The sequence below is a fragment of the Psilocybe cubensis genome, chromosome 2 (genome assembly GCF_017499595.1).
Source record: "Psilocybe cubensis strain MGC-MH-2018 chromosome 2, whole genome shotgun sequence".
NCBI lineage: Eukaryota > Fungi > Basidiomycota > Agaricomycetes > Agaricales > Agrocybaceae > Psilocybe > Psilocybe cubensis.
Genome location: NC_063000.1, coordinates 1,098,933 through 1,124,234, shown reverse-complemented (window position 1 = coordinate 1,124,234; position 25,302 = coordinate 1,098,933). Strand labels below are relative to the sequence as shown.

Below are 25,302 nucleotides of genomic sequence, written 5' to 3'. Positions count from 1 at the left end.
CCATCGCAATCAATCAACAAACGAAACCAAATACGCCCACAACCCAACAGCGCTCACACAGCGCTTAAGATCGACGTTTTGTCCACATCAGAATATATTGAAAAGGATTTTTTCAGAGTCACTCTCATAGGAATGAAATGTTAATTCTGCATTGGAGAATTCAAAATGCTAAGAAAAACGGTTGATAACTAAAGGTAATGCTACGTCTGAACTAAATATGAACTACTTGCTACAAGTGAGGGTTGGTAGACTAAAACACAAATGCATGATAATAAAGGAAAATGCTAAAACAGTTTGAATCTCAAGCGTCGTAGCTCGGTGGAGGGTCATTCGCGCCGTCATCCTCCTTTTCTATGTCATCAGTATCCATACGTCCAACATCACGACCTTTAGTATCTTCCTCGAGGGACTTCTGATGAAGGGTGAGCGACCGATGTAGTATAGATGCTTCTGGAAGATGTGCAGCGGGAGGCGGTGCATTCGCTGCGGCAGCAGCAGATATTATAGGTAGCAGGCTGAGAACTGGACTTCCACCATTCCCAACGGGCACGGATGACATGGAAACATACGATAATGTATCGGTGTGCGAAGAGCTTGCGCCCCCTTCGGAAGCGCCTGCGTCACTACGTGTACGTTCCAAACTTGCCGCTGGGAATAGTGGAGATAGGGATGTGGTGGTGTTGGTAGAAATCGATTGAGAATAACGTGAAAGAAAAGGATGTGTGGTAAACCCTGCAGTGACGGCGGATGTGATGATAGGACTGGATTGCGTTTGCGCCATCTCCGTCACAGGAGTCTGTGGCCTTGCTGGAGACTTGCTCCCCACTCGGAAAAAGCGGGGACCTTTCATACGCCCTCGATTTTTGCGATATCTACGGATACATTTAGATACGAGCATGATAAGCAATCCAATAGTGGCCACTTTGTAAAGTAAACAATATTAGCCTTTGAGTCTGCAGCAACATTCTATATTATGACTTACCTGAGCCAACAACTACTCCAACGATACCAGCGGTGGTGATGTCAGATCGAACAACTGGTCGCGGCAAGGTAAGAGGTGTAGGGGTTGGTGTGGCAGTATTACTAGAGCTTGAGAAGCTTGAAATACTGGAGGAGGAGGAGGAGGAGGCTGCAGTTGAAGAATGGGAACCAGTTAGAGTGGAGTTTGTTGGAGGTGTCGAAGAGCTTGTTGGTTTGGAAGCGGAGGACCCGCCGCTAGCGGTAGAGTGTTCATTTTCACCCTCACCCTTATGGCGAGGAACGAAGCTAGGTGAATTATCTACATCAGCAAGCGGACTTAAAAGCACAACGCAAAAAAATGCTTACCTAGGTATAACGCTCCCTTTAGTTGCGGCAAATTGAACAACAAGTGTTGCAAACGTTAAACCAGGGTGGAATACTGGCGAGGAAGACATGGGCTTGTGAGTTACGGAGAGAAGAACAGTAAACTCCACGGGCAAAGCCCATTTTACTGCCAATACCTATATGACCAAAACCCTGGGCTGGGAAGCTGTTCGTCCATTTTTGCCATCGCGAGCAGTTAGGTCTGTGGGAAGTAATGGCGCACAAGTTGTCGCTTCTTCCTTTTCTATTAGCATCCATTCGAGGCCACGAGCCCCTACCATGTGTGAACGTTATTTTTCCGGCTATAATATTTTCAACCTATTGGAAAGAGGAATTCTAGCATAGCCGGATGTGCTTTCACATCGGTGACAATACAGCGGAGGTAGACGCCGAGGGACTTCAATGGGATACACACGCACCAGCAAATTGCCGAACGTCGTTTGACGGGCACCACCCGAATTTTGCCATGTATGCTTGTCGAGGAATCTCCTCCTGCTCGAAAAATCTTGGCTCGAGTCTAAATTCAAAATAGAGAAATGTTGAACTATCCAAGATACCCAGAGAGTTAGGGCGCTTCAAAACCGCTCAGATAACAGCGAAGGTCACACCAAAGCATCTCGTAAATGTCGAGAAGATAAAGAGTAGGAACCTTGTGGTAGAATCAAGCTGCTGCGCAAAAACCAACATAAGGAGATTATCAACCTATTCCCATTGATAGGTTCGTAAAAGTTCCACATAACATATGGAGTGGGTCATCCACAATTATCATATATGCCTCGGGCCACAATTACTGCAAATCTAAATCTATCATTAGTATGAATACAGGGTCATAAATATGCACATAAATTCGTCCACGACGGATGAGAGGATCGGAGGAGACTACCAGATCCGTTTCACCATGGTGTAACGCGTGAGATCTTCAAGCTTGACTCTCCCTTTTTTCTTCCCGTGTTCTCCGGGGGCATTTTCGCCCATTTCAGATGTATGCGGGACATCATCGCGGTCGTTATCCAATAAAGTCTTCAATTTTTTGTTATACAACTGCAGGAAAGGTTAGGGTATATTATGAATACGAGGTAGTGAGAACCGCAGCACTGACCTGCTCTTCTTTCCCTTCTCCAATTGGATCACGACCAAAATCATTGACAACGTCTCCTGCTTCGCGTTCTTCCATGCCCGCGCGACGTCGATTGGCATAACTTACAAGGTTGGCTCCCATGATAAGTTTAATGCCCACAAAGCTGCATGAAGGATCAACAGAAATATCGTCACCAGAGACATAGACACCAACCATATCCAGAACAAAAGGCCCATGACTGCCCATGTTGCGTAATGCATAATTTCCGCATTGCTTAGAGATCGTATAGTCCATGTCCAGGGAGAAGCAAAATCTGAGCTAGAGGAGAACATGAGACCTATCGACTGTGATCCAACCAAGATAGCTAGAACAGCAAGAGGTAATGAGGCGAATCCTAATCTACGAGCAACAAGCGGCGATTGGTCAACATAGGAATGCTAGGAAAATGGTCGTGAGCAAAAACTACAGATGAAAAGGATTCAAGTTACTTTTCTTGCACTACGACGTCCCAGGCCACTCATGCTTGAGAGATCTCGGCAGAGTACGTCAATGTAACGTTCGTAAACGGAAGGCCGAATGTGGTTGAATTTAGTTATGAACGCGTGCTTTAACCAATCTACGACCATCTCCGAGGCTAATACAGTCACGACAGGCTGCAGAAAGATGAATCATCAACACAGAATATGATGTAAAGGTATGACGAACATATGAAATTGTCCAAAGTACGTTATTGCCCCGAACCCATCCAAAGCTCTTTGGAAGGACGAAGCCTCCGGTGAAGTCAAATTCTGTCCCACTAAGCTCAATCAGGTTTCGGAATGCCACTATGAACAGCATCAATGTTAGGGTGAACCTTTCCACGATGTCTGTTTCATGAAATTATGAGAAGGCAGGTATGGGATAGGCGCAGCACGCACCTGCACAAGTGATCTGAAAAAGGCTGTCTTTCTCAAATTTCTTAAACACGCTTCCTTTGATTTCGACGAACTGATTAGATACCAAAAGAGTGAGAAGGGCATGGTCATATGAGTTGATGGCCACGTTGAGTGAGATTAGCTGATAAACCATGACAAGTGCGTGGGCAACTGTAATTGGTCAAGACGAGTTTTTGATGCTGCCGGATGTAATTCTTACCAGTGTATGCCAATGCAAGGAAAAAGAACAAAAAGGGGCGAAAAGTATGAGTTGAGACAGGAATGCGACGAGACAATGGTTCCAGAGTTGAACGGGAAAAAAGACAGTCCAAAATATCTTGTCCAATAGATGCGCATAGTCGATCTCCAATCTGGTAAAAATCAGCTTGGTCTATGTTCGATGCGAAGAAATTGGTATTGACGCACCTCCAAGGCATTAAATATCACGTAAAGTTTAATGGTATCTTGCCCTCGTATTGTATGGTAGATTTTACTGGCATCTGTGAGTGGGTTCAAAATGAAGAGGGCAATAACAAGGAGGAGCGCTCTAAGAAGGTCTGCTTTTTGTGACGGGGGTAAAGGGCGCGCAGATCTTCGCCAGGTGTTGGTGATAAACGGAAAGAGGGCCAACACGAATCGAATGGGAAGAATGGTGAAAGTGTACAAAAATGAATCGAAGCAAAGAATGAAACCAAATCCAATGATCTACTAAGTTGCTCAGTCGTACATTTGCGTTACATATCCTCATCTACGCACCTTTTCCATAGCTACAGGCATCTGTAAAAAGTTGCTAACTCTCTCCCATTTCAGTTCCTGGTGAGAATCGAAATCTGTTGCCAATAGCTCTTCCCGTAGATAATCCCACAAAGAAAAAGGAACATTATATGTTTCGGGTGCCGAAGGTGGAGCTTCATACGTGTGTGAGTCTGGGAGAGGAGAAATTGGCGTTGAAGGGGAGAATGGACGAGAAGGCTGAATCGGTGTAGGCGGCAGAGAAGCATATGCAGTGGGAGGTACTCTTTGCTCAAATATACTTCGCGTAGGTGATATGGACCTTCCCCGAGTCCTCCGCCCGTTGATGTCTACAGAAAGGTAATCTTCGAAGTCTGATCCGTCTGTGAAATGTGGTCTCTGATAGAGGTGACGTGCTGGTTCCCTTATGGAGGTGGCAGGGCTCAAAGATGTTTTCCTGCTCTGTGTTCGTATTGGAGAAGGGGCAGATGCCATAGACTTCGGAGATCCGGCAGACCATGCACTGCCAGTAGACGAGAATCTACGTCTTAACTTGCGAGATCGCCGTGAAGAATGTTGTGTCGTCATGTTCAATTGTTGGGTGTGATTAGGGCGGACAAATAGTCATCGCGAACACGAAGTTGTATGAGCAGCAAAAACTGCAGTGGTCGAAGTCAGAGAATGTAAATTGCACTAACGTTGAACTGACGTTACCGTGACCAGCTGGGATGTTGGTTTGACACGCACCTTGCCACCGAAACAGATCACATGACATAGCCCCTAGGAGACAGCTGATGAATTGATCAACCAATCATCGACGAACTTCACAAGGTGGACCCATATGGACCACCTGTTACAAAATATGTACCCTTCAGACTTCTTCGAGTAATGGCCTAATCTTTTATTTCAACAGGTTGTTTTGTTTACATGAGTAGCTATTGACTAAAGCAAGGTTAAAAAGCAGAGCAATATATCAGCATTTGCAAAGCAAAGGACTCAAAACTAGACTAGCGTCGCTATTAAGAAAAGAACGTGATGAGCAAAGGAATGTGGTAATACAAAATGAGTGTGTGGTGTCGTGTTCTGTGGACGAAAGGAGTGTGTGTGGTGCATGACAGCAAGCTATAAATGAATAAAAATGAATAAAAGATAGGGATAAATATGCAGCTTGAAAACATGAAGGAGCGTGTGAGGCACGCCGCAGTTCCAGACTGTGCAGGCGAGAGTAAATGGAATCAAATGAGAGTGGCGCATGGGTGTTTGACCGCTGGTTGACGGTGCCTGGTAAATAAAAGGAAATAGACAGGCAAAAATGAAGGGTAGAAAGTGAAATCAACAGGAAAAGGGAAAGGATGTCGCGGTAATGAATAAATTGGTGGTTTTTTGTTGTTTGATGTGATTTTGCGTGATTGGTTTTCTGATGCGAGAAATATCTGGAAGATGTGAAGGGAAAGATAGTAAAGAAAAAGGGAAAGAAAGAAAGAAAGCCGAGAAACGTCAAGAGACGTGATATGGCGAAATGAGCGTAGATGTTGTGTGTCGACGTCGGTGGTAGTAGTAAAGACAGTGGAAAGGAGTGTGTCGTAACTGAGGGGTAAATCGCTGTCGCAGCGCACAGCTGGAGTACGGATACGAAACGTGCAGAAATATAGAGGAAAGATGGGAAGAGTTTAAAGTTGGAAATTGAGAAAGAAAAAAGAAATGCCGAAACATTTGTTGAGCGACGATTTGAAGTGCACGTGTATAGCACCAGCGCCGAAGAAGGTCGTTAAAAGTTCGTAATATGTACAATTGGTGTTACATTTGATGTTTCATCGCACTGGATGGACCATAGATTGTTCAAGCCCATCTTGGTCGACGTTGAGAAACCGTTGCGGTGTTAGATAGATGTGGTGGGGTTTGATGAGAAAAACTGGCAGAATATTGGATATTTCCAAATTCACTGACATTACGAACGTGGCCGGAACCGGGAAGCGCCTTAGATCTTCCGCTCGTAGTGGATGACATATACGCCCTCGTCCCATAATTTGGGGTTGACATGGAAGGAGATTGCGAACGTGACATTTCCGGCCTATGATGAACTGCTGGAGTCCTGAGCTGTTCGTGATAGTGGCCCAGTGCACTGGAAGAGCGGCTGTGATCAGGGCGGACCACGTCCGCGATAGGCCTAGGTTGGGCCACAGAGTGATTGCGACGATGATGGCCGAGGGCACTCGTAGAGCGATTGTACTCCGGCCGTGGCTCTTCAATTCCGTGGCTCTGAGGTTTATTCGTCTTTTCACTGGCGGAGCGATTGTGGCTATTGGCACGTATTTCATGGTCCAATGGTGTTCTAAACTTGGTCGTCGAGGTTGACGGCCTCGCATTGCTCTTGACATTTATGGGCAATGATTCATTGCGCGACGGAGGTCTAACTATCCTCACATGGCCATGGTGCCTAAGCACGGGAGGAGGTCCTTGCGGTTTTGCCTGAGGCTCTGCACGGCTTGTCGTTACACTCGCGTAGTCAAAAACATCTCGAGGATCTTTGGCGAGAGGATTCGATGGATTTCGCTTGTGTATTCTGAGGGGAAGGGTGGTTCCATGATTTGGACCAGGAGTCGGCGAAGAGCTGCGCTTTTGGAAAGCAGGAGGATTCGGCTTCGATTGTATTTCAGACTCTTTCGGTTTATATGGCGGGATTTGAGCTAGATATGGAGTATCCTTTGGCGGTGGAGTCGGCGGAGAAGGACTGGAAGCCAATGCGACGCCGGCAATCTGCTCGTCGGTAAAGTAGATGGCTTGTCTGGAGCCTTGTCGAGTATGAGTCGCTTTGGGTGGTCGTGCCACACGTGGAGGAGTAACTGTTTCTGAGTTTTCAACGACTCTAGAAGATGTCGATGGTGCCCTCTGAACGACGGCTCTACGATTCTCTGGGCCGTCCTTAAGACGAGCATCTGACCCCAGCTTCAATTTTGACGCGTCAACTGCGCCAATGTTGAAAACTTTAGTAGTTTTGGAACCAGCAGATTCCCAATTCTGGGGGGAAGATGGCGACTCTTGTGCATGCTTGTCCGGCGTGCTGGATTGCAACCAGGCAGCAGGAGGAGAAAACTTTATTTCAGACGGCATACAGGTATCTTGGGGTGCGGGCGTCGCAAAGGGGGTGAACGGTTTTTGAAGCTGTCCATGCTCATTTGCGTTGCGGTCACGAGCCTTAGGAGTACGATGGAGGAAATAAGGAGTGGAAGATGAAGTACGCTCTGTGGTATTTGATGACAAGGTGGCCGTATGAAAGGAATCAGCACTGGTACTACCAGCACTTGAGTCAGACGCCAGGTGATCTACTTGGTGAGACGACACTTCCGAGTCCAGGTGCTTCGCAAGTTGTTCTCGTTTCTCGACATCACGTTCTTCACTTGCTGGAGCAGGAGGAACTAACTGTGCTCGCAACAGTGTGGGATAGGGTTTGTATTCTGTTGGAAGAACAACAGCGTCCTCATGTTGGTTTCCAAAACTACGGGGAATTTCTGGCCATTTAGTGACGTTGGCGACGTATATGTCAGGCTTAAACTTCGGAACAAATGGACGGGGCTTTGACTTTTTGGGTGGCGGCCCATCCAGAGGATTAACGGGCCAATTAGTAGTCAATGGCCGAGACGTTGGGGGAGGTGGGCGACGAGGATCCTCGTAGTCAACGTCAAAGTTCCTCTCGGCCAACCCAAAGCAATACTCAGGACCAACGACCCTGATATTTCCACAACGTTTTTGAAGCTTAAGAAAACGGCCATTGTAGGTAGGATGGTCGTCTCGATCCATGTATTGAACCATTGGATACTCAGGAAGTACTTTCTTCGGCTTTTCCTTCGCCTTCTTTTCGTCTTCTTCCTTCTCTCTCTTAGACTTCTTGCGCGTGGTTTTCTCCTCGGGAAGCGGCATGACGAACAGGGGTTCAAGTTGGTCGGCCTGGCCATCGGTTTCGCGCGCCTTTGCTTCCACCCGAGCCTGATGCTCACGAACCTCTTCGTCGATTTTGGCTTTGATGACATTGCCAATAAAAACGACGGGGGGCGGGGTAGGCGGGTACAATGGTTCAACTTTCTCAAGAGGTAAGAAGAACCCCGGGGGGAATAAGGCTACACCTGGAGGAATAGGTTCCTCCTTCTCTCTGAAGGGCAGAATAACGGTCAAGATTAATCTCGAGAGATGCAACACTGATAGACCTACTTTCTGGCTTTCTCGTTTAACTTTGCAAGGTCCAGGGTTTTCTGGAAGGGTGCGGAGGGATCAGGGAGGTTAAAAGGTAGATGCATGGTTATATTGTTTAGTAATGAGAGATTTTAGGCTGTGGGCTCAACCGGAAGGGAGCGACGGTACAATGGGAGGGTAGGAAACAAAGGAAGGATTGTGGGGAAAGATCTGGAAAATCGTAGGTTGGCCTGAATATTGTGAATATATATCACAGATTGAATCGATAAGACTTTCCCAGGGGAGAATATTTGGTAAAGGTGCTCCGGTGGCAAAGACAATCCATGTGCTCGGTTGCCTCACTGTACGCCCGTTATGGAAGGTAGTGGCACAGGTGGAAGCGGCCCATCACCGATTCCAGGTGTCTGCATATACTTTTTTTCCAGCATTCCCCGAGCCACGCCGAGCAAAAGAGGGGTTTCGTCGAAGCTACATATCATAAGAATCCGCAGCTCTAGTACCACTCGCCCGTTCTGCCAGCTCGAATGTGAGGGGAGGCTCAGTTGCAGTGAAAGCACCGAACTGCAGTGAGCAGCCTTGGAATAATAATGTGGTGTTCAGACTAGCACAAGGAGCGCCAGAGCAATATTACAGTGTAACAAAATCCAACAGAGCCCAAATTATAATCGATCAAGCTCACGAAAGTCGGTTTGCAAAAAAAGTTGGCGAGTACAATCAATCAGCCATCAAAATACATTTCCTAAATATGGGAAGTGTGCCACTCGCCAGCGCACATTATTTGTTACGGTTTGCTCTTTTTCCATTTAAGTCAATAGAACGCGTCTAAAGAGGCTAGTCATGGTTTGTGGTGGGTTCAACGTTTATTTGTTTCAACAGGCACAGAGTACTCTACACATGAAGTTTTTGATTTCTACACTACGGAAACAACTTTTCGACTTGATAAAACAAAACAAAAAATGGCAAATCGTGCATCGATAGATGCAGGCCATACTGAATGCAGAAAAGGGAGGATGGAATGAGAGGACGCCCGGACAAAACGATTACGGAATAGAACAATGCAAGAAAGCTACATATCAAAGGAAAACGAAAAGAAAATGAATAGTGATGTATGAGAGGAACAGAGAGACATATCGATGAGGGATTGCATAGGGTTGACCATACTTAATAACATAACATAATTGATTGATAATGAAAATGACGTGGATGCAGAGAGGGAAGCATATGTGATGAGCAGAGAGATTCCAGAAAACCAAAGATGATAAAAAGAGAGAGAAGAAAAATGCAAAGATGGGAGCAAAAGGATTAACAATCCTCGAAAGCACCAGCAAAGGTGTTGAGATGGGCATTGGTGGAGGCCGACGCCATGGCTTTGACATCCCTCGCAAGACGGGCTTTTTCGCGTTCCCAAATACCGCGAACCTCCTCTTCGCGAGCGTCGGCGTCAATGGCTCCAGTCACACCCAATCCACGGAGCACTTCATCACTCCACAAACCTTCAGCAAGGCGCACTTCGCCAACAGTACCGGCGCCGTTCCTGCTCAGACCAGCACCGAAAGAGGCCGAGCGACTGAACCCTTTCCTGCCTTTCGTTGGACTAGAAGTGACGGAAGAGGTACCAAGCGAAGATGACAGTGTAGCAATACCGACACCTTCCAAAATGCCAAGCAAGTCGCCAAATTCGCTTCGGGAGACAGCGTCGAAAATGCCGCTTTCGGTGCGAGACAGAACAGTAGTGTAGTAAGCATGAAGGGCGCTAGTCTCCACGCCAGGGCTGACTGGAGATGGGTTGGGAAGGGAAGTGGTTCTCTTCATAGGAGAGGCGGAGGACTTTCTGGGGGGGGATGCCGATGGCAAAAGAGGAAGGCCGGCTTCCAGGCGCTTGGAGGCAAGTAAAATGGCCAGAAGAACCAAACGAGCTTGAAGACCAAGGTTACGGATTTTGGTGACAGTCTCACTGTTCGATGACGTCATAGATGTCGCGGAAGATGCGCCGGAGGCTTGAGTTGTTCTGGACGCGGGTGTGTAGGCTTTCAGGGCAGCCAATACATGTTGTGGGGTAACAGCAATGGAGGGCGTGGATAAAATATTCTCTTCCGAAAGAGATTTTTTAGAGGCTGCAACTCCGAGGTCGATGGCGCCGCGTAAAACTTCGAAGAGGCTTCTAACATCACCTGTAAGAGAGGCGATCTTCTTCGTCAGCAACATCAGGGTCGGTGCTGGGAGGAGTTTCTTGGCTGCCGCCAGCGACTCCGGCGAAGAATCTTCATCGGAAAGAGGAGCCAACCGTGATTGGAGAATCTCTTGTAGCTGGTTTGGAGTGTAGGGGGCGAAATGGATGGTTCGAACGTTGGATCCGAAAACAAGCCCATTGGTAGACGATGAAGTCAGAGTATGAGTGTTTGCAATGGCAATGAGACGGAGTTGAGATGAAAGAGCGTCGGTGAGAGTGAAGATCGACGCTAAGCAATGTGCATTCGGAGTAATATGATCGAGCTCATCGAGGATGAGAATGCTAGAAGAACAAATGAGAAAGAAACCTCCAAAGAAGAGATCGGCAACTGACCATTTGGAACTCAAGGTATTCAAGATGGACATGACACCCTCTCGGCCTTTCGCCTTCTTTGCGGCAGGTTTTCGTTTGATGCCTGCGTTGAGATCTTCAATCATGCGTTCCCATAGAGCATCAACGCCCTTTAGTGCCACGCAATTAATGAAGACGACATTGACAGCCGCGTTGTTTTCGCTAGAAAGCTGGCGGATAATGGCATTAACCAATGCAGTTTTGCCAGAACCAGGAGAGCCTGAGATGAACATGCTCGATGCATTCTCAGCATCGTCTGTTGGTCGGTTTTCGATAAATGGCGCGAGGAAATCGACAATCGCCTTGCGCTCTGTGACACGACCGGCAATTTCATGTTGAGCATTATTGTATGTCGCGCGGAGTAACGCGCGAGCGCGAGCATGGACAGGAAGGAGATTGGTTGGCGGAGTTGGTGGTGGAGTTGAAATTGCCAGATTTAAAATTTCGACTGATGGCGTCGTCGGTGGCATTGATGACAGCGATGCATTTCGTCGAATGGCTACAATATGCGAATGCGACACTAAATAAACGAAGTAATGTAGAAAAACGGTATGAAGGAAACGTACCTGGGCGATTACGAGTGGGTGTGACCGCAGTTTCTGTCGCGTTCCTCCTTAGGGCTCTGGCCGCCCTGGGGGAGCTATCAACGCTCCCGGGCGAAACCTTGAGTGGCGGTATGTTCTCTTTGTTCCCGTCGTCATCCAGGACGTTTCCATTAGTGCGAGCACGCTTTGGATTTGGGGTACGGTCGGGGGTCTGAAGCTGTTCACATGCCTTAACTGAAGGCACAGGTGTCGAGTCCTGATGGCCTCTCTTCCCAAGGACGGTGCTCCGTGTCTGCATTGTTGAAATACGAGGAGTAGGAAAGAGGCTCTACAACGACAAGGAGGACGTTGTCGTAGGATGGGAAGAACAAGAGCACGGGCGGCGCAGGTAGTGTATCCGGCGATTCAATCTCCGCCACTGACATCAAACCGATAAACGAGGCAAGACGCGAAGGGTGACAGGCGCGTAAACGCGTCGCGTCATCACGTGTGTTCGCGTTTAATTACCGATCCGTTTATTAGCACGCGTGTTCATACGCGCCGCATCCCTGAATTCTGGTTACGACACTACAGAAAATCGGCCAGCGTCGCGATTTCTGGTCTTCAGACTGCTCTTTGGATGGATAGGTAGCTTTCTGTGACCATTCAAGCGCGTATTGTACATGGACCCATCCAAGACCTGAGTACACATTACGGATGAATGGTGTCACTTTCCGTTCAATCAACAAGAAATTTGATATGTTGTTCCTGTACGTCTGGATCTCGGCTCCCGCTCCACATGCACACGCTAACGTGGCAAATCATAAGCAACTTCGGTACTTTGGTGGATAATTGTTCGATTTTTCACTATTCGTCAAAGCTAAACTGCAGGTTCCGTCTTCTAGCAAAACATTGTGTAAATAAAACAATAAATACATAATCCTCAACGAGAAAGCAATTCTTAGACCAATGTAATATCCTGTATATTTCCACCGTCCGCCAATCGTAGCGCAATAACTTGGGTGCTTAGACTCGAATAGCCATTACCAATAAACACTTCCGCGCGCCGAGCGAGTTCGACGTCCACGCATACAGTCCAGTCCCTCTCGCCTGCGTATATAGGCGCATCTGAGCTCTGCGTAACTCGTAACATCGGACCGCCTTCCCAGCCATGCCTTTTGGCCCACTCTGCGCTCTTCAGCGCTTCAGCAAGTTTGTAGAACTGGAGATAAACCAGCGGGTGGTCCCAAGAGCCGTCGTGCAGGACATGCAATCTTCGCAAGTGCGGCTTCTTGCGTGCCTGGTCCGATATGACGTCTAGTATGCGGTATAGGCTGGGGTAACAATGCGCCATGACCGACGTGGCATTGTATGTATCCAGGGTCGGAGAATAAATGGTCTGTTGGATAAGAGGAAGGGTTGCCCACGTCGTGAAGCCTTGTCTAGTTTCAGCAAGATAGGAACAATGGTCTTCAAAATCCCCTCGTCGAAGATGGATTGCCATATAAGGTTCCCCGTCCGCTGAAGCGCTGGAATTTGGTCTGAGGCCAAGGTTGGCTTCCGTCCTGTTGACTATATCCAAGACGTGTTCCGACCACTTGAAATGATCGGCCAGATATGTTTGAAATGAGGACCATACTACTCGCAGACCTGTGGACGCCAGGAAGCTTTGAAAATCTGGTTAGCATACGCAGCATTGGGAAATACAGGACTCGCAACGTACTTCCAATTGAAAAGCCAGTCGTCAACCACAACGCATCTGTCTTTGCGGTTCAGAATATCTTTGGCATGAAACCATTGGTCTGCGTAGTCAACCCTCAGATTGACATGAACAACCTCGCCTGGGGGACAAACTTGCTCAAAAACAGCTTCGCTGATGCTGTTCTCCGTCACACCAAGTAGGAAAGCTGAGAGTGGTACAGTGGCTTTCTCTCCTCGTGGACGCCATATAAGAGGTTGGTAAACATATGTTCTGGAGGTCTGCAAAGCAAGGTGGTGGTACAACAATATTTCTTGGGCCTAAGAAAAAGATATCGAGTCAATTTCAGTATTACTTTCAAAAAGACTGATGCCGTACCTGGTTATTAAACCCTGCGCCTTGAAGTTGTTTAAATTTTACATATCTGTCCTTCCCTCGAGTTTCAGCTACCGTTTTCGAGGCTTTGAGTTCTGCATCAAAGAGCTCGGCGTATAGTGCGACAGGAGGTTTGAAAGTATAATAAAGATAGTAGAGCACAGGTAATGTTACACAAACGAGAAAGAGAGTGATGCGCTTGACAGCCCGCCAGTTAATAGTTATGGTGGCTGGCATTTATGCATTAGGTTCGTGTAGGCAAGTCGTCGTTGTGATGAACCACAACGGTCGGCGACGGGACGCCATTTGATCTGAATCAAGGAGTGGCCTGCGGGCGGATCGGAGCCTCTCCTTGTTTGGATTGAATGATAATGAAATTCAATACAAACAATACACTCATATTTTCTGAGTTGCTCCCGAAATAGTTTCATTCAACACCCAGGATGGCCACTGTGCAATTTTCGAGGACTCTTTGGCAATATTCAAGATGCGCGCGGCTCGACCTGGAACGCTCAATGGTATCCTCCAGTTCATTTTTGCAGCGCCGCTCAACATTTGCAACCGTTTCCTCGTCCCATCTCAATGACATCCAGTCCGAGGCCTCTCAGTCCTCGTATTCTGACGAACACTCCGAATTGACTGAAGGAGTAGACTTTCCAAAACAAAGAAAACGACGGGTGAATGCAGATCTGGGAGCTGATGTTCTCAGTGCCAGCGAAAAGCAAAAAAGGAAAGAAACCCTCAAAGAACTCGTGAATGCGATTCATGCTCGTGCCGCCGCTGATGTTTCTGGCTCACTTAGTCCCTCAGAAATCGCGGATCTCTCAAAAGAACCGGCCTCCCTGCACTCTGTAGAAGGTTCCGAACTTTTAGCTGGAATCGAAATACGACAACGACGCAAGCGTAGGACAAAAGCAGAAATGCTTGCCGCCGCCGCCGAACAGGAAATCGAAATACGGCAACGACGCAAGCGTAGGACAAAAGCAGAAATGCTTGCCGCCGCCGCCGAACAGGAAGCCCTTAATCCAAAACCTAGACGAAGACGGCGAAGTGGTGAGACTGAAGAGACCCCGACATTGGGTAGACCCCCTGGTAAGGGTTATCGAAAGCCTCTTCCTCGACCGCAAAGGAAGTCGTCCTCTGGAACACAACTCATAAACATGGAGACCGATAATCCCTCCGGCGAGATTCCTTTCCTCAATCTCCCCCCTATGGCACAATGGAAAGAAGTGTTTTCCCATGTCAGAGAATCCAAGCGACCGACGCTACGAAATCCCGAAACTGCGTTAATGCTTGCCGATAAAATCATTCCGGAGGGTTCAAAGGATAAGGTTATTATTGAAGCATTCTCTGGTAATTTTAATTTACAGTTGGAGCACCAAAATGCATAATGATCCTCATGATACCTCTTAGGTCCTGGGCAGCTGTCGCGAGCTTTGCTCAAGCTTCCAAGGGAACGAATCAAGAAACTCATAATCCTTGAATCAGTACCTCACTACTGGAAATATGTCAAGGTAGCCATGACCTCATCATGATCTCCTCTTCCTCCCTTCTCACCTCAAACTCAATTTATAGCCTCTGGAAGAAATAGACGATCGAGTTACTGTTGTTCAAGCGAACGCAAGAAACTGGGGGACATATACTGACCTTGAAAAGGCAGGGCTTTTAAATGACGTTGAAATCGTTGACTGGGAACAAGGCAAATTCGATTTATCAATATTTCTTTTACTTGCCCTCACAATATATCTCAGTTCATCCCACGTTGCACTTTATTATGCAAATGGGCTCGGGTGTGGATGGTGAATTAGTTGGCGCACAGCTCCTTCGTACAGTTCCAGATCGTCAGTGGCTATTTAAGTTTGGTCGCATGCCTATGAACTTTATTCTTCCTGACCGCATGTGGGAGGTTCGTGATTCTTTTTCATTGTAGGAATATATTTGACGCTCGATTCTTTCGTTTTCTTCATTGGGCTGCTATTCATTTGACACAGAGATTTAAGGCACCCGAAGCGGTCACCAAATTGGGGCAAGCTCGCTGTAAAGTGTCAGTCATGGCGCAGGCGGTTGCTCATCTCTCGCAAACGGTTCCCTATGATGCCCTACAGCCTTATGGCGAGCATTTCCATCCAGAGCGGTACAATACATTTGAAGAAAAGACCTTTAACCTGGAGAAAAGACGTGCTGGAAGTCCTCGTGTAGCGGGTGGATTCTTGCCCATGGCCCAGCCAGTAAATTGACTCTATTTACGTGCATTTTGACCTGTTCGCTAACAAGCACGATCCTATCATTGTAGGTCATCCTTCCTGGTGACCTTGATTATTGGGACTATGTCGTTCGGAAGCTATTCGTAGTGAAAGCCACCCCTCTGGAAAGATCTATCTCGTAAGATTCATAATCTTGAATCGTTGTATTTTGTTACTCATCATCCCTCCTCTCAGGGCTTTGGGTCCCGGTGCATATAATATGATGAAATACCTTACCAACCCTGAAGACCCTTCTAAACCATTTGACGTCACGAAATCTCCTCGTAGCTTCACCATCCAGGACTGGAACGCAGTCGTTCAAGCATTTATCAAATGGCCATTCAGACCAACTGTATGTACAGCTTAATGTTCTACTTATCTCACGCATCTAACCAAGTTCATTCTTTCCTCAGGATCTCGGGATCGAACAAATGTTCTCCAAGAAGATGTAACCTTTGCATCGAGAGTCGACATCCAGTGACTTCCTTCGCTGCAAAACGTTTTGTGGACTAAAAATCACTTCTTGGCGTTTCTATATCCAAGGGGTAGCCACGAGTTGTTATCAAACTGGTCGGAATCATTATTTCAAACAGCAAGTGATTGTATACGAAAAAAAAGTTACATAAATTATGAACAAAAATAATACATGATTGATATCCAGGGTTAATACGGGGTCGCTAGGTGTGTGGTACAAATTCGAATGCGAACGAAATGGAGATTATGCCTGCGATGTAATAGCATCGGAAACCGGTGGCTCTGCAATATCATCCCACTCCTCTGCCGGTTGAGTTTCCTCAAGCTCCTGCGATTCAACCACCATAGACTCTGACATCGTCAAATCAGTCATTTGCGAATCGGCTTGGGTTTCTTCGCCATTTGCATATGGAACGGCTTTCGTGTCTACTTCTGTTTTCTTCTTGGGTTTCAACCCTTTATCGGCAGCCTTGCCCATCATCCCGAACAATGTGGCCTGTTTAGAACCTCCTTCCTTGCCAGCCTTGTCTTTGCCCTTTGCAGCGTTGGGTCCTAAAGCCATCGTTTAGCATTTTTGCGAACTGCTCGAATGTGAAAAGAAAAATGCCATACGTTTTCTTGGTGCTGCTTCAGACTCTGCAGCGTCAACTTTTTCAAAGAAGCTCTCGCTTTTTTGAACAGGTTTATTCGACTCGGCCTTTCGAGCAAATAGATTTTTATTATTGGTTTCGTTCGTTTTGCGGGCGAAGGGGTTGGATTCTAGGAAATTGAGGTTAAATGATATAACAATTGTGATCAGTCGAAACTCACTTTGTTTGGGGGGTGGCATCGAAATATCCGAACTCGGGATCGAATCCTCTATCTCAGCTCTCTTCCGTTTCGTTTCACTCGGAGGGGAGTCAGGAAAATTCGACTCATCCCAGCCTGGACGTTCTTGAGTTGAATGGACCGAGGGCGTGTTATGTGAAGAGAAGACAGTCCTCTCGATTTTCGGTTGTGTAACACGCGACATACCAGGCCTTTCAATTACAGGTGGCGGCCTGAAGTCTGCTAGCGGGTCATACCGCGAAGACAAGGATATCGAGGACGACTCCGCAATTTGGCGTAACGGCGCGTCTGGTTTCAGCCACCGTCTTCTTTTCTCGCGTGCAGCAATAAGCCTGTCCTCCTGATCCTCTCGTTTGTCTTTGATTATGCGCATCTTCTCCTTGAGACCGGGTAAGTGGTAGAAATCTGCCACCTGCATGGCAGCGTCGAGGACACCAGTGTGGTGCAGAAGCTTCGTCAATTCAATGGCTCGAGGGACATTTCCGGCCTTGCAAGCCGCTTGGATGAGCATGATCAACTCCTTGTCCATAGCCTTTTCCCGCGATACGATGTCATTGGTGGTAAGTTCTTCATCTAGTGAATCCAGTTCCAGTTCAACTCGGAGCATTTCACGTTCAATCCTAATTCCTATCAGCTGAAGCAGTCAAAATGACTTTTAATTAACTTACGACTCTTCTTGGGCAGTGCTTTGTCGGAAGGGCATTTGCATAGGTAAATCTTGAATCAAAGGCCTTGGGAATGATGGGTATTCTTGCCGTCCCTGTAATACAATAAATGTCAGAACTTCGATAAGTACAAAAACGTGTAAGACTAACTTTCAAGATCAAGCACATTAGGTTGTTCTCAGCAATGCCAACTGGCCAGTAAGATTCGTCTTTGCCTTGCCTCCGTTCCAAAGTATTCGTGTCCATGACGCGAGCCCATGATGCATGGTGTGGAATGCGATATTTAGTGAGTATATGCACGTAACCGGTGGAGTCGAAGATAGCAGGAGCCTGGAACATAACTTAGCACAACCGTCTGCCGATTTAAACAGAAGAACGAACCCCTTGGTCAGTGATTCCAACCCACTTCAAAGTATGCTTCTTGGGAATTGGTAACACATCCCTCTGGCGAACAGAAAAGTCTTCAAAGTTGATGATGCTGTAGGATAAATTCTGCGAGCCTAAATTACCCTTGGAATGAGTATAATTGTCAGATAGCGAAAGTATCAACAGCTTACCGTCAAATGTTGTAGAGCCTGCGCGGTGGACAACAAACACCCACTCAGCGCTCGCAACCATGGTAACAAACTCCCCTCCGAGGGCCATAATCCGGCGCTCTCGCCCAGTTCCTGATAGGAATGTAAGGTCATTTTCAGATGTTGCTACCACTACGTGCCCAAATCCTTCCAATTCATTCTCTGGTGTGTTCCGTGAAGAATATGGCAGTGCACCAGCGGCAATTCCAAGGCACTTGACCCCCTTTTTAGAGAGCTTATATGTCCAATCGTTGGCTTTGGTGTTGCCATATGGTTTGAATAGCACCTCGGCGCGATGGTCGCCATCTGGGGGACATGCGAACACTGCCCCTCTCTCGCCTGAAATACAAATTTTAGTAGGATATAATCAGATATAATTTAGATGATTTACCTAGATAACCAAGGTCGTATTTGTAGTTGTCGGTAATGTAATATCCTGACCGCTGAGACCGATCGTGAAATTCCACGTTTACAATATTATGAGTATCTTGATCAGTGACGTCGATAACACCAATCATATTATATGCTGCGAATTCAAAGGTATCACAATCAAGCCTTAGACATTCTGCGATTCAATTTCTGACCTAAATATCGCTTTCTATTTTCCATCGGGGTAGAGCCTGGTTGGAAGGCTTCCTGAGCTTCAGTGATGTTCACTAATGGAACCAGTTAGGAATGTTCAACAAGGTTTATAAAAAGGACAGACCCATTCTCATAACCTTTTTCTCTTTTGAGCTCCCTTCAGCGTCTGCTGTTGGGGCGTGAGCTCCGTCCAAGTCATCTACAATCCAGCCGTCGTCAATATCTGCCATGTCGTCGTCGAGGTCCACGTCGTCGTCGGCACCCTCCTTGTCCACAGCAATAGAATCTTCCTGTGTATCATCTCCGAAAAGGTCTAAACCCGTGTGTGGTTTGACTGAAATGGTTGCAGAACCCTTCGTAGATATAGAAGAACGAATAGGGTCGGGCATCCCAGATGGTATAGGTCTCGCCCATCTGTTGAACTTGCCATCTGTGTCTGTCCATGCTATCAGATTCTTCCGGGGCGAGAACAACAGCTGACAGATAGTTGATTCTGGGTGGGCCTTTTCACTGAATAGATAAGTTAGTTGTAATACCAAGTGTAAAAATGAATTAAAGCGTTTACCTGGCTATCAAGCGACGTGTTTGAGTAGACCAGATATTAACCTTAGACCCCGACGCTGAAGCAAGATACACGCCATTCGGTGATAAAGCAAGAGCGTTGACTGTGCCTATTGCATTTGAATCAGAGAAAGTTGCCGTTTTGGTCCAGTCGCTGCGTGATATAGAGACAATTTCTATTCATAAAACATATGAACCTATCAATTGAAATGAAAGGTCTGTTTTGTGACGTACCATGGCCTTTGGTTGCTACAAAAAAGTATTCTCCAGACGTGTGCCATATTACAGATACATCATGCATAAATTCGGGTGAACTGATGGTTTTCAGCCCATTGGTCAAGGTCAAGTTGATAATGACGTACTCAGTATCCTTTACTACCGGAATAATTCCTTCGATTATTTTCTCCAGCTTTGGCTTGTCGGATGACATATTCCATATAACAATTTTGCCGTCATGAGTGCAAGTTGACTCAAAAGAAGTGCCCTCAGTCTGTGAAAATAGAGGTATAAATGCAACTTACTCACCAAAAGAGATCCAGAAGGGTGCCACGTCGCGCTTCGGACACCTGATGTATAACCCTCTTTCAAGTCCACCGTAACGGTCGTATCCTCAATATCCAAAAGCCTAACCCACTTGTCGCTACGTGATGGTTAAAAATCGCATCTATGAGCAGTGCGAGGATCAGCTCACTCGTGTGTTATTGCCACCTTTCTACCATTTGGATCGAACGCCAGGCATCGAACGGGAAGAGTTACAGTCATCAAAAGACCAACAACTTGGTTGGAGTTCTTGGTATATCGCCTGACTATTCCCTCTGAGTCGCCAGCCAGCCAGCAATCGTCCTGTAAAATTTAAATGATTATAATAACCAAATTCTCGTTTAATAAAATGCGTACCGCAGCTGCAAGTGCTGTTATGGGATAATCTCCATCCATAGCAAACGATGGTTCACCCTCCTTGCCCTCGTCTGTTTTCCATATTGATACCACAACATCCCCACCACCTGTAAAAGTGTATCTAGTGTCGCAGTTTGCCAATTAAAAACGGGGATTCTAATCACACCAGAGCGGTAGAAATTTACTCACTCTCCATCCTGAGAGAAAGCAAGGACGGTGCGGCCTTGACCGTGCTCGCCTGTACGCAGAATTGTGTCGTCGGCCGACATGTATGATGAGAGCGGAAGAGATGAAAGTACCGTGTGAGAATTGGCCGTTCTTCGACTCGCGACTTCGACGCGTGAAGTCACATATGGTCACGCGACTGTGACGTATCGTGCCACACCTGTATCATGTAATCACACATTACTGTTTCGACGTCGGCGTTGCAACTTCACACGGCTTGCAACCCACCAGCAGTCTTGTCAATGTCAAATGCATTCTGTGGAAACCTGAAGACACCATCGCAATAAATATGGGCAACCCTTTGGCAGGCACTTTAGGGAGCGGAGCCGTCATTGAAGCAACTCTCCACTTTGTGCTGTGGTCCATTGTGTAGAACAAATCTCGGCCCTTCAAAAATGCCTTCGCTTTCGCAACCTTGGAGAAAATAACGACTGATTAAGAGTAAAGCCAAGTGACCGCACACTCTTTACTTCGCATCTATCCAATGTCTCAGAAGGCTGATTATCAGATGAATTTGGTACGATTCTATTTGTCTATCTTGGAAGTAGAAGTGTGTCATTTCTCATTCAACTTACTTCGCAGGCAAGACTTAAGCAGGCAGAGCCGGCTGATGCATCGCCTCTTATCCAGGCCGAAGTTTGACACCGCCCAGCGATATTATATTTAACCCGGGGACTCTTCTTATCCGTGTTTGAATCAAATGTTTATGAAGATTAATTTCCAGGCTAACTAGCTGTCTCGATCTCTGAAGTCCATCTAAATCTCGTACCAAACCATAGCTATGCCCTGCCACCCGGTTGAGCATTCGATTACAACTAATACAGAAAAACATTGCTTGTAGTTCGCAACAAAAATAACCACGCTATGAGAATATCTGACTCGGACTGCCCGACATAGGGCCGACAGGCCAGGAAATGGTGTCTACCTACGGCTGCAGCGCTCGAGATTTTTGACAGCTCTACTGATGCATACTTGCATCATGTTTGACACTCTCGAACATTTATATATGGTCTTATAGAGTGCACAGTAAGGTAAGCATTTGTACCCTAGCTTTCCCTTTCTTCCCTTTCGTTCAACGTTGGATGGGTACGACATGGGTTCGTTCCCTCAGCAATTCTTTTCGGTGACCATCACATCGCTATGCATTTCCGGCATTGGAATGGTCTTTGGGGGCCTGGCGACTGACCTCTCACCCATTGTATGGCTGATTCCCTTGGTCATTGCCCTCACTTTCATTTACAACACTTACATCCTTCTTACCGGAAGTTCGGAGTCGTACAACAGCCCCCGACTCTACTCTGCGCTTACTGTTGGAGTGGCCTACTTTCTTACCTTTCTTTGGACCATCTCCCTTGCGGCATCTATTACCATGACATGCCTGCTTTTAACCAACATCATCAATACCCCCGATGAAAACATCAAAATCTGGATGCCCATTGTATCAGGCGTCTCATTACTGCAATCCGTCCTTCTGGGATTTATGGCCGTCCGATCACATCAAGAAATGAAGCAAATTCGGTATAAGAATAAATGGAAGTGGAGAATCGATATCCAAGGGGTGAATAACTCTCAGTGGAGGTTGGTGGTTGCGATTTCTCTCATTCTTCTTGTACTGACCCGCTCTGCGCAATAGCCATACAAAATCCTCTGTATGAATCTTACACTACATGGGATACATTCAACACTCATCATGACATGACGGCTTATAACGGATGGCTCACAACGGATACTTCTTCGCTCATTTTTTGTCACTCTTTACATACCAGCATTCACTTGCATTATACCATTTTCCCTGTTGCGTATAAGTTATTATTCTCCCATCCCTCGCTTTCTCTTTAGACGACTGTTCTCTGTTCTGCAGACCAATTGTCACTCAAGCCATCACACCCTCCCACCTTTTCGATTGGACACCACCAGATATACGGTTTCTGCTAGACATTCTAAATTCCCTTTACGCCTCTGGATTTGTTTGTAAATGTACAAGCAAAACAATTGGACTTGGGCCCTTTTTATTTTATTCAACCTTGGGGCTTTGCTCATCACGCCACGCTCGTTCACGATATCCCAAACCGCCTGAATTAGAAGTATGTCAGCATCTATTTTGTTGACGTATCCAAACGGCTCAATTAATGGTCACTATGTTCAATACGCACTTCATAAAGTGTCAATGTATGATATATTACACTAGAACTACAATAATAAAAGTATCCTACAAGTAATGAACGGACAGGCTCATCGGCCAGTATGGTAACAAATTAAGAACGAATGAGATAAAAAAAAACAAAGAGAAAATAAGGGGGAAAGAACATGCCCACTCTGTCAACTAGGGTGCCAAAAACTTCCCTTTTCCACATCAGTTTCTACAATCGGGGGCAGCATACCCAATGATCTAAGGAATGTTTTAATTTTATAGAAGACAAGCGGCCAAAGTTTGGAATGGGGCAGCACAATGGGTGTTGGACTCGGATTCGTAAGCACCTCGACTTCGGGGCCAGTGATGCTTGACATCGCTAGCCCTTTCATTGCTTTCGTAGTACGCCACCTTTTCCAGAAATACCAGATAAGGAAGACGATCATGGTTAAAGGAATGGTAGTGATCAGGAATACCCATCCCTCCGAGGCCAGCATAAGAGATCCCTGATTGGTTTTGTCGAAGAAGTTCATTCCAAATAGGGTCTATTCTTTCTCGGGTCAGTTCGATGTTATGACTACAGAGACGGACTACTAACCGCAACAAAAGTACCGGGTAGGAAGAACATAGTAACGGCCGCCATCCTAGAGGTCGCTTTGTCAGAGTCACAAAAAATTTCCGAGTAGATAGTGGTAGATATACGTAATCATGGAAGAATTATCGTGCTGAGCCGCAATCGCAATGCTCGCAGTGAGCTTTGCGATATCCAAATTTACTTGGTTGTTTGCCTGAGAAATTTCATTGTACGCAAGTTGAATCAGATACTTAATGCGCTCATCCAGAGTAGTCGCAGCAGAAGTAAGGTCGTCAATCCGCGAGCAAGCCCCAGCTAGAGATTCTTTCGCCTTCTCGAGGCCCCAGTATCCAGCTTCCGCAGGCGTGAACAAGTCCGCGTTTTTCTCCAAAGACGCGTTCAGATATTCGCAAGTCCTCCGACATCTTTCAGCGTAGGCCAATATCATCTTGATAGTTTTGGATTGTGAGAGAAGCCTTTTGACATCGAGCTCCTCGTTTGTCTTCCAATTGCTTGAGAAAGAGCGGGTTTCCTACATCAAAGTAAACTCTGACAGCCGGGCGCTTATAAAAACGATGACTTACGTATCGGTGGGTTTCATTATCAATAGCCACATACTCGGTGAACAAAGATACCACAAACTGGCTCACTACGACGCCAGGTATAGCAAGTGGAAGAAGTAGCTCTTTACATCGAATGGGGGCCTTCGCCCAATCCATGATGTATCTTTGAGTTGCCAAAGGAACGCCATGCATGACGTAGTTGGAGGTGGCATTCAGATTCAAATTTTGGGAGAACCAGACCTGGCACAACTTCCAGTCTGAAGTGTTCAGTCTGTCCGAAATTTGAAAGAAGCCGTCTTCACCATAGTGATTATCAGTTACAGCTGAAGTGGAAGGTACATTCGTGCTCACCCAATGATCCAGAAGAGGACCGTCTAGCTCTGCCGGGAGAGCTCCCAAACGGAGTCTGAGAATGGAAGAAATGCAAAGGTGTGCCGCATGCGTGGAACAGAGAGCCAGCGATGGCATATTCATGCTCCCAAGAAGTTCCGTCGCTACCGCTTTCGCCGTTTAGAAATCTGATAATGCAACCATCAGACAAAGACCTGAAGAAAAGCTCAATTAACACCTTACATTAACCGTACCGTCGGCACTTTGCCTTCGAGTTTTCGAATCCCCTGTTAATCAACATATAGAAATTAAGTGTACGAACCACGCTGGACACGGATAATGCTCACCTGGCAGTATTCCGCGAACCTTCTTGACCCCAACTTCTCTTTCACAGTCCAATCTCCATCCGAGTGCAGTTCCAAAATATCAACGAGTGTATTAGGACCGACGGTCGACCTCACCCTCAGCTCAATCTCTGGGGGAGAAAAACTTCCAGCGTTTAACATACGAGAGTCATCCATGCGTGTGTTGGTCCGTAATAGTTGGTTAAAATAATGATAGAAAACGAGGGTGGGGAAGCCAAACTTGGGTCTTTGCCTACTCAGCAAACGGTCTAACCTGTTATACCACCCCGCGCAACAAGTACGCTCTTGAATATCCAATTCCAGCCCGCGTCCCTCGACGAATGCATCCTTTCAGTGTTCGGTTCCTGTAACGATACCCTTGTTATATCTCTCTGGACGGAAATCTCCACCATTAAACAAGGACTCCCTTTTACGCACATCACATCAACTTAGCAGCAATCACACCCTTCCGAAATTGGCGTTTGTTTAGCGTTGATCCCTTTCCAAATTCAGGGGTCCCGAAATGAATCGTAAACTCTCGGCCCCGATCCGCGCTTGTTCTCGTTTAGTTTGCGTCCACCACCTACCTTTTTCTGATCCATCAAGCCTCGAGGGGATGCGCCTCCGAAATGAAGATTGCATTGTACTCGCATTGTCTCTTCCAAGATTGGTTGATCCATCGGCACGCGGTACTTGGCAAAGCGTCCCTGGTTCGATCATACAACCAACTTCGCGTCAATTCGTGTCCTAATATGATGCTCGAATGCTCATTTCTGAAATATCCTAATATCCAATCATTAAGTAGTACAAGTACAGTCCAGCAGCTACACACCATCAAAGGTCCACAGCGACAGTTTTACAAGCATATTGTAAGT

The 25,302-nt window shown here is 46.6% G+C and overlaps 9 protein-coding genes across 9 annotated transcripts; 2 read left to right on the top strand and 7 right to left on the bottom strand.

The window, feature by feature from the left end:
- Positions 1-301: 301 nt before the first annotated feature.
- JR316_0001863 (uncharacterized protein) lies at positions 302-1,415 on the bottom strand (the record flags this gene model as incomplete). The annotated part of the gene is made up of 3 exons (XM_047887661.1): positions 302-921; positions 983-1,266; positions 1,327-1,415. The coding sequence occupies 3 exons, from the start codon at positions 1,413-1,415 to the stop codon at positions 302-304; spliced, it is 993 nt and encodes a 330-aa protein (XP_047752584.1).
- Positions 1,416-2,223: 808 nt separating this feature from the next.
- JR316_0001862 (Endoplasmic reticulum membrane protein 65) lies at positions 2,224-4,656 on the bottom strand (the record flags this gene model as incomplete). Its single annotated transcript, XM_047887660.1, has 9 exons — positions 2,224-2,385; positions 2,444-2,585; positions 2,636-2,859; positions 2,911-3,075; positions 3,128-3,288; positions 3,340-3,507; positions 3,557-3,707; positions 3,763-4,041; positions 4,093-4,656. 9 exons carry the CDS (start codon positions 4,654-4,656, stop codon positions 2,224-2,226), a joined length of 2,016 nt encoding a protein of 671 aa, XP_047752583.1.
- Positions 4,657-5,907: 1,251 nt separating this feature from the next.
- JR316_0001861 (uncharacterized protein) lies at positions 5,908-8,360 on the bottom strand (the record flags this gene model as incomplete). The annotated part of the gene is made up of 2 exons (XM_047887659.1): positions 5,908-8,215; positions 8,275-8,360. 2 exons carry the CDS (start codon positions 8,358-8,360, stop codon positions 5,908-5,910), a joined length of 2,394 nt encoding a protein of 797 aa, XP_047752582.1.
- Positions 8,361-9,558: 1,198 nt separating this feature from the next.
- JR316_0001860 (Cell division control protein 6-like protein) lies at positions 9,559-11,680 on the bottom strand (the record flags this gene model as incomplete). The annotated part of the gene is made up of 3 exons (XM_047887658.1): positions 9,559-10,768; positions 10,820-11,336; positions 11,404-11,680. The coding sequence occupies 3 exons, from the start codon at positions 11,678-11,680 to the stop codon at positions 9,559-9,561; spliced, it is 2,004 nt and encodes a 667-aa protein (XP_047752581.1).
- A 642-nt stretch (positions 11,681-12,322) lies between these two features.
- Positions 12,323-13,672, bottom strand: JR316_0001859 (Strobilurin A biosynthesis cluster protein l1; the record flags this gene model as incomplete). Its single annotated transcript, XM_047887657.1, has 3 exons — positions 12,323-13,028; positions 13,085-13,380; positions 13,439-13,672. 3 exons carry the CDS (start codon positions 13,670-13,672, stop codon positions 12,323-12,325), a joined length of 1,236 nt encoding a protein of 411 aa, XP_047752580.1.
- A 206-nt stretch (positions 13,673-13,878) lies between these two features.
- JR316_0001858 (Mitochondrial transcription factor 1) lies at positions 13,879-16,130 on the top strand (the record flags this gene model as incomplete). The annotated part of the gene is made up of 6 exons (XM_047887656.1): positions 13,879-14,788; positions 15,187-15,341; positions 15,427-15,663; positions 15,729-15,817; positions 15,874-16,030; positions 16,092-16,130. The coding sequence occupies 6 exons, from the start codon at positions 13,879-13,881 to the stop codon at positions 16,128-16,130; spliced, it is 1,587 nt and encodes a 528-aa protein (XP_047752579.1).
- Positions 16,131-16,396: 266 nt separating this feature from the next.
- Positions 16,397-20,529, bottom strand: JR316_0001857 (Minichromosome loss protein 1; the record flags this gene model as incomplete). Its single annotated transcript, XM_047887655.1, has 17 exons — positions 16,397-16,704; positions 16,765-16,911; positions 16,963-17,600; positions 17,649-17,740; positions 17,796-17,975; positions 18,027-18,145; positions 18,203-18,559; positions 18,612-18,746; positions 18,805-18,876; positions 18,927-19,312; positions 19,368-19,539; positions 19,598-19,677; positions 19,726-19,832; positions 19,889-20,003; positions 20,055-20,206; positions 20,261-20,381; positions 20,450-20,529. 17 exons carry the CDS (start codon positions 20,527-20,529, stop codon positions 16,397-16,399), a joined length of 3,261 nt encoding a protein of 1,086 aa, XP_047752578.1.
- A 1,049-nt stretch (positions 20,530-21,578) lies between these two features.
- JR316_0001856 (uncharacterized protein) lies at positions 21,579-22,118 on the top strand (the record flags this gene model as incomplete). Its single annotated transcript, XM_047887654.1, has 1 exon — positions 21,579-22,118. The coding sequence occupies one exon, from the start codon at positions 21,579-21,581 to the stop codon at positions 22,116-22,118; it is 540 nt and encodes a 179-aa protein (XP_047752577.1).
- Positions 22,119-22,804: 686 nt separating this feature from the next.
- JR316_0001855 (Notoamide biosynthesis cluster protein M') lies at positions 22,805-24,604 on the bottom strand (the record flags this gene model as incomplete). The annotated part of the gene is made up of 6 exons (XM_047887653.1): positions 22,805-23,161; positions 23,215-23,260; positions 23,319-23,722; positions 23,775-24,159; positions 24,327-24,370; positions 24,431-24,604. The coding sequence occupies 6 exons, from the start codon at positions 24,602-24,604 to the stop codon at positions 22,805-22,807; spliced, it is 1,410 nt and encodes a 469-aa protein (XP_047752576.1).
- Positions 24,605-25,302: the final 698 nt, after the last annotated feature.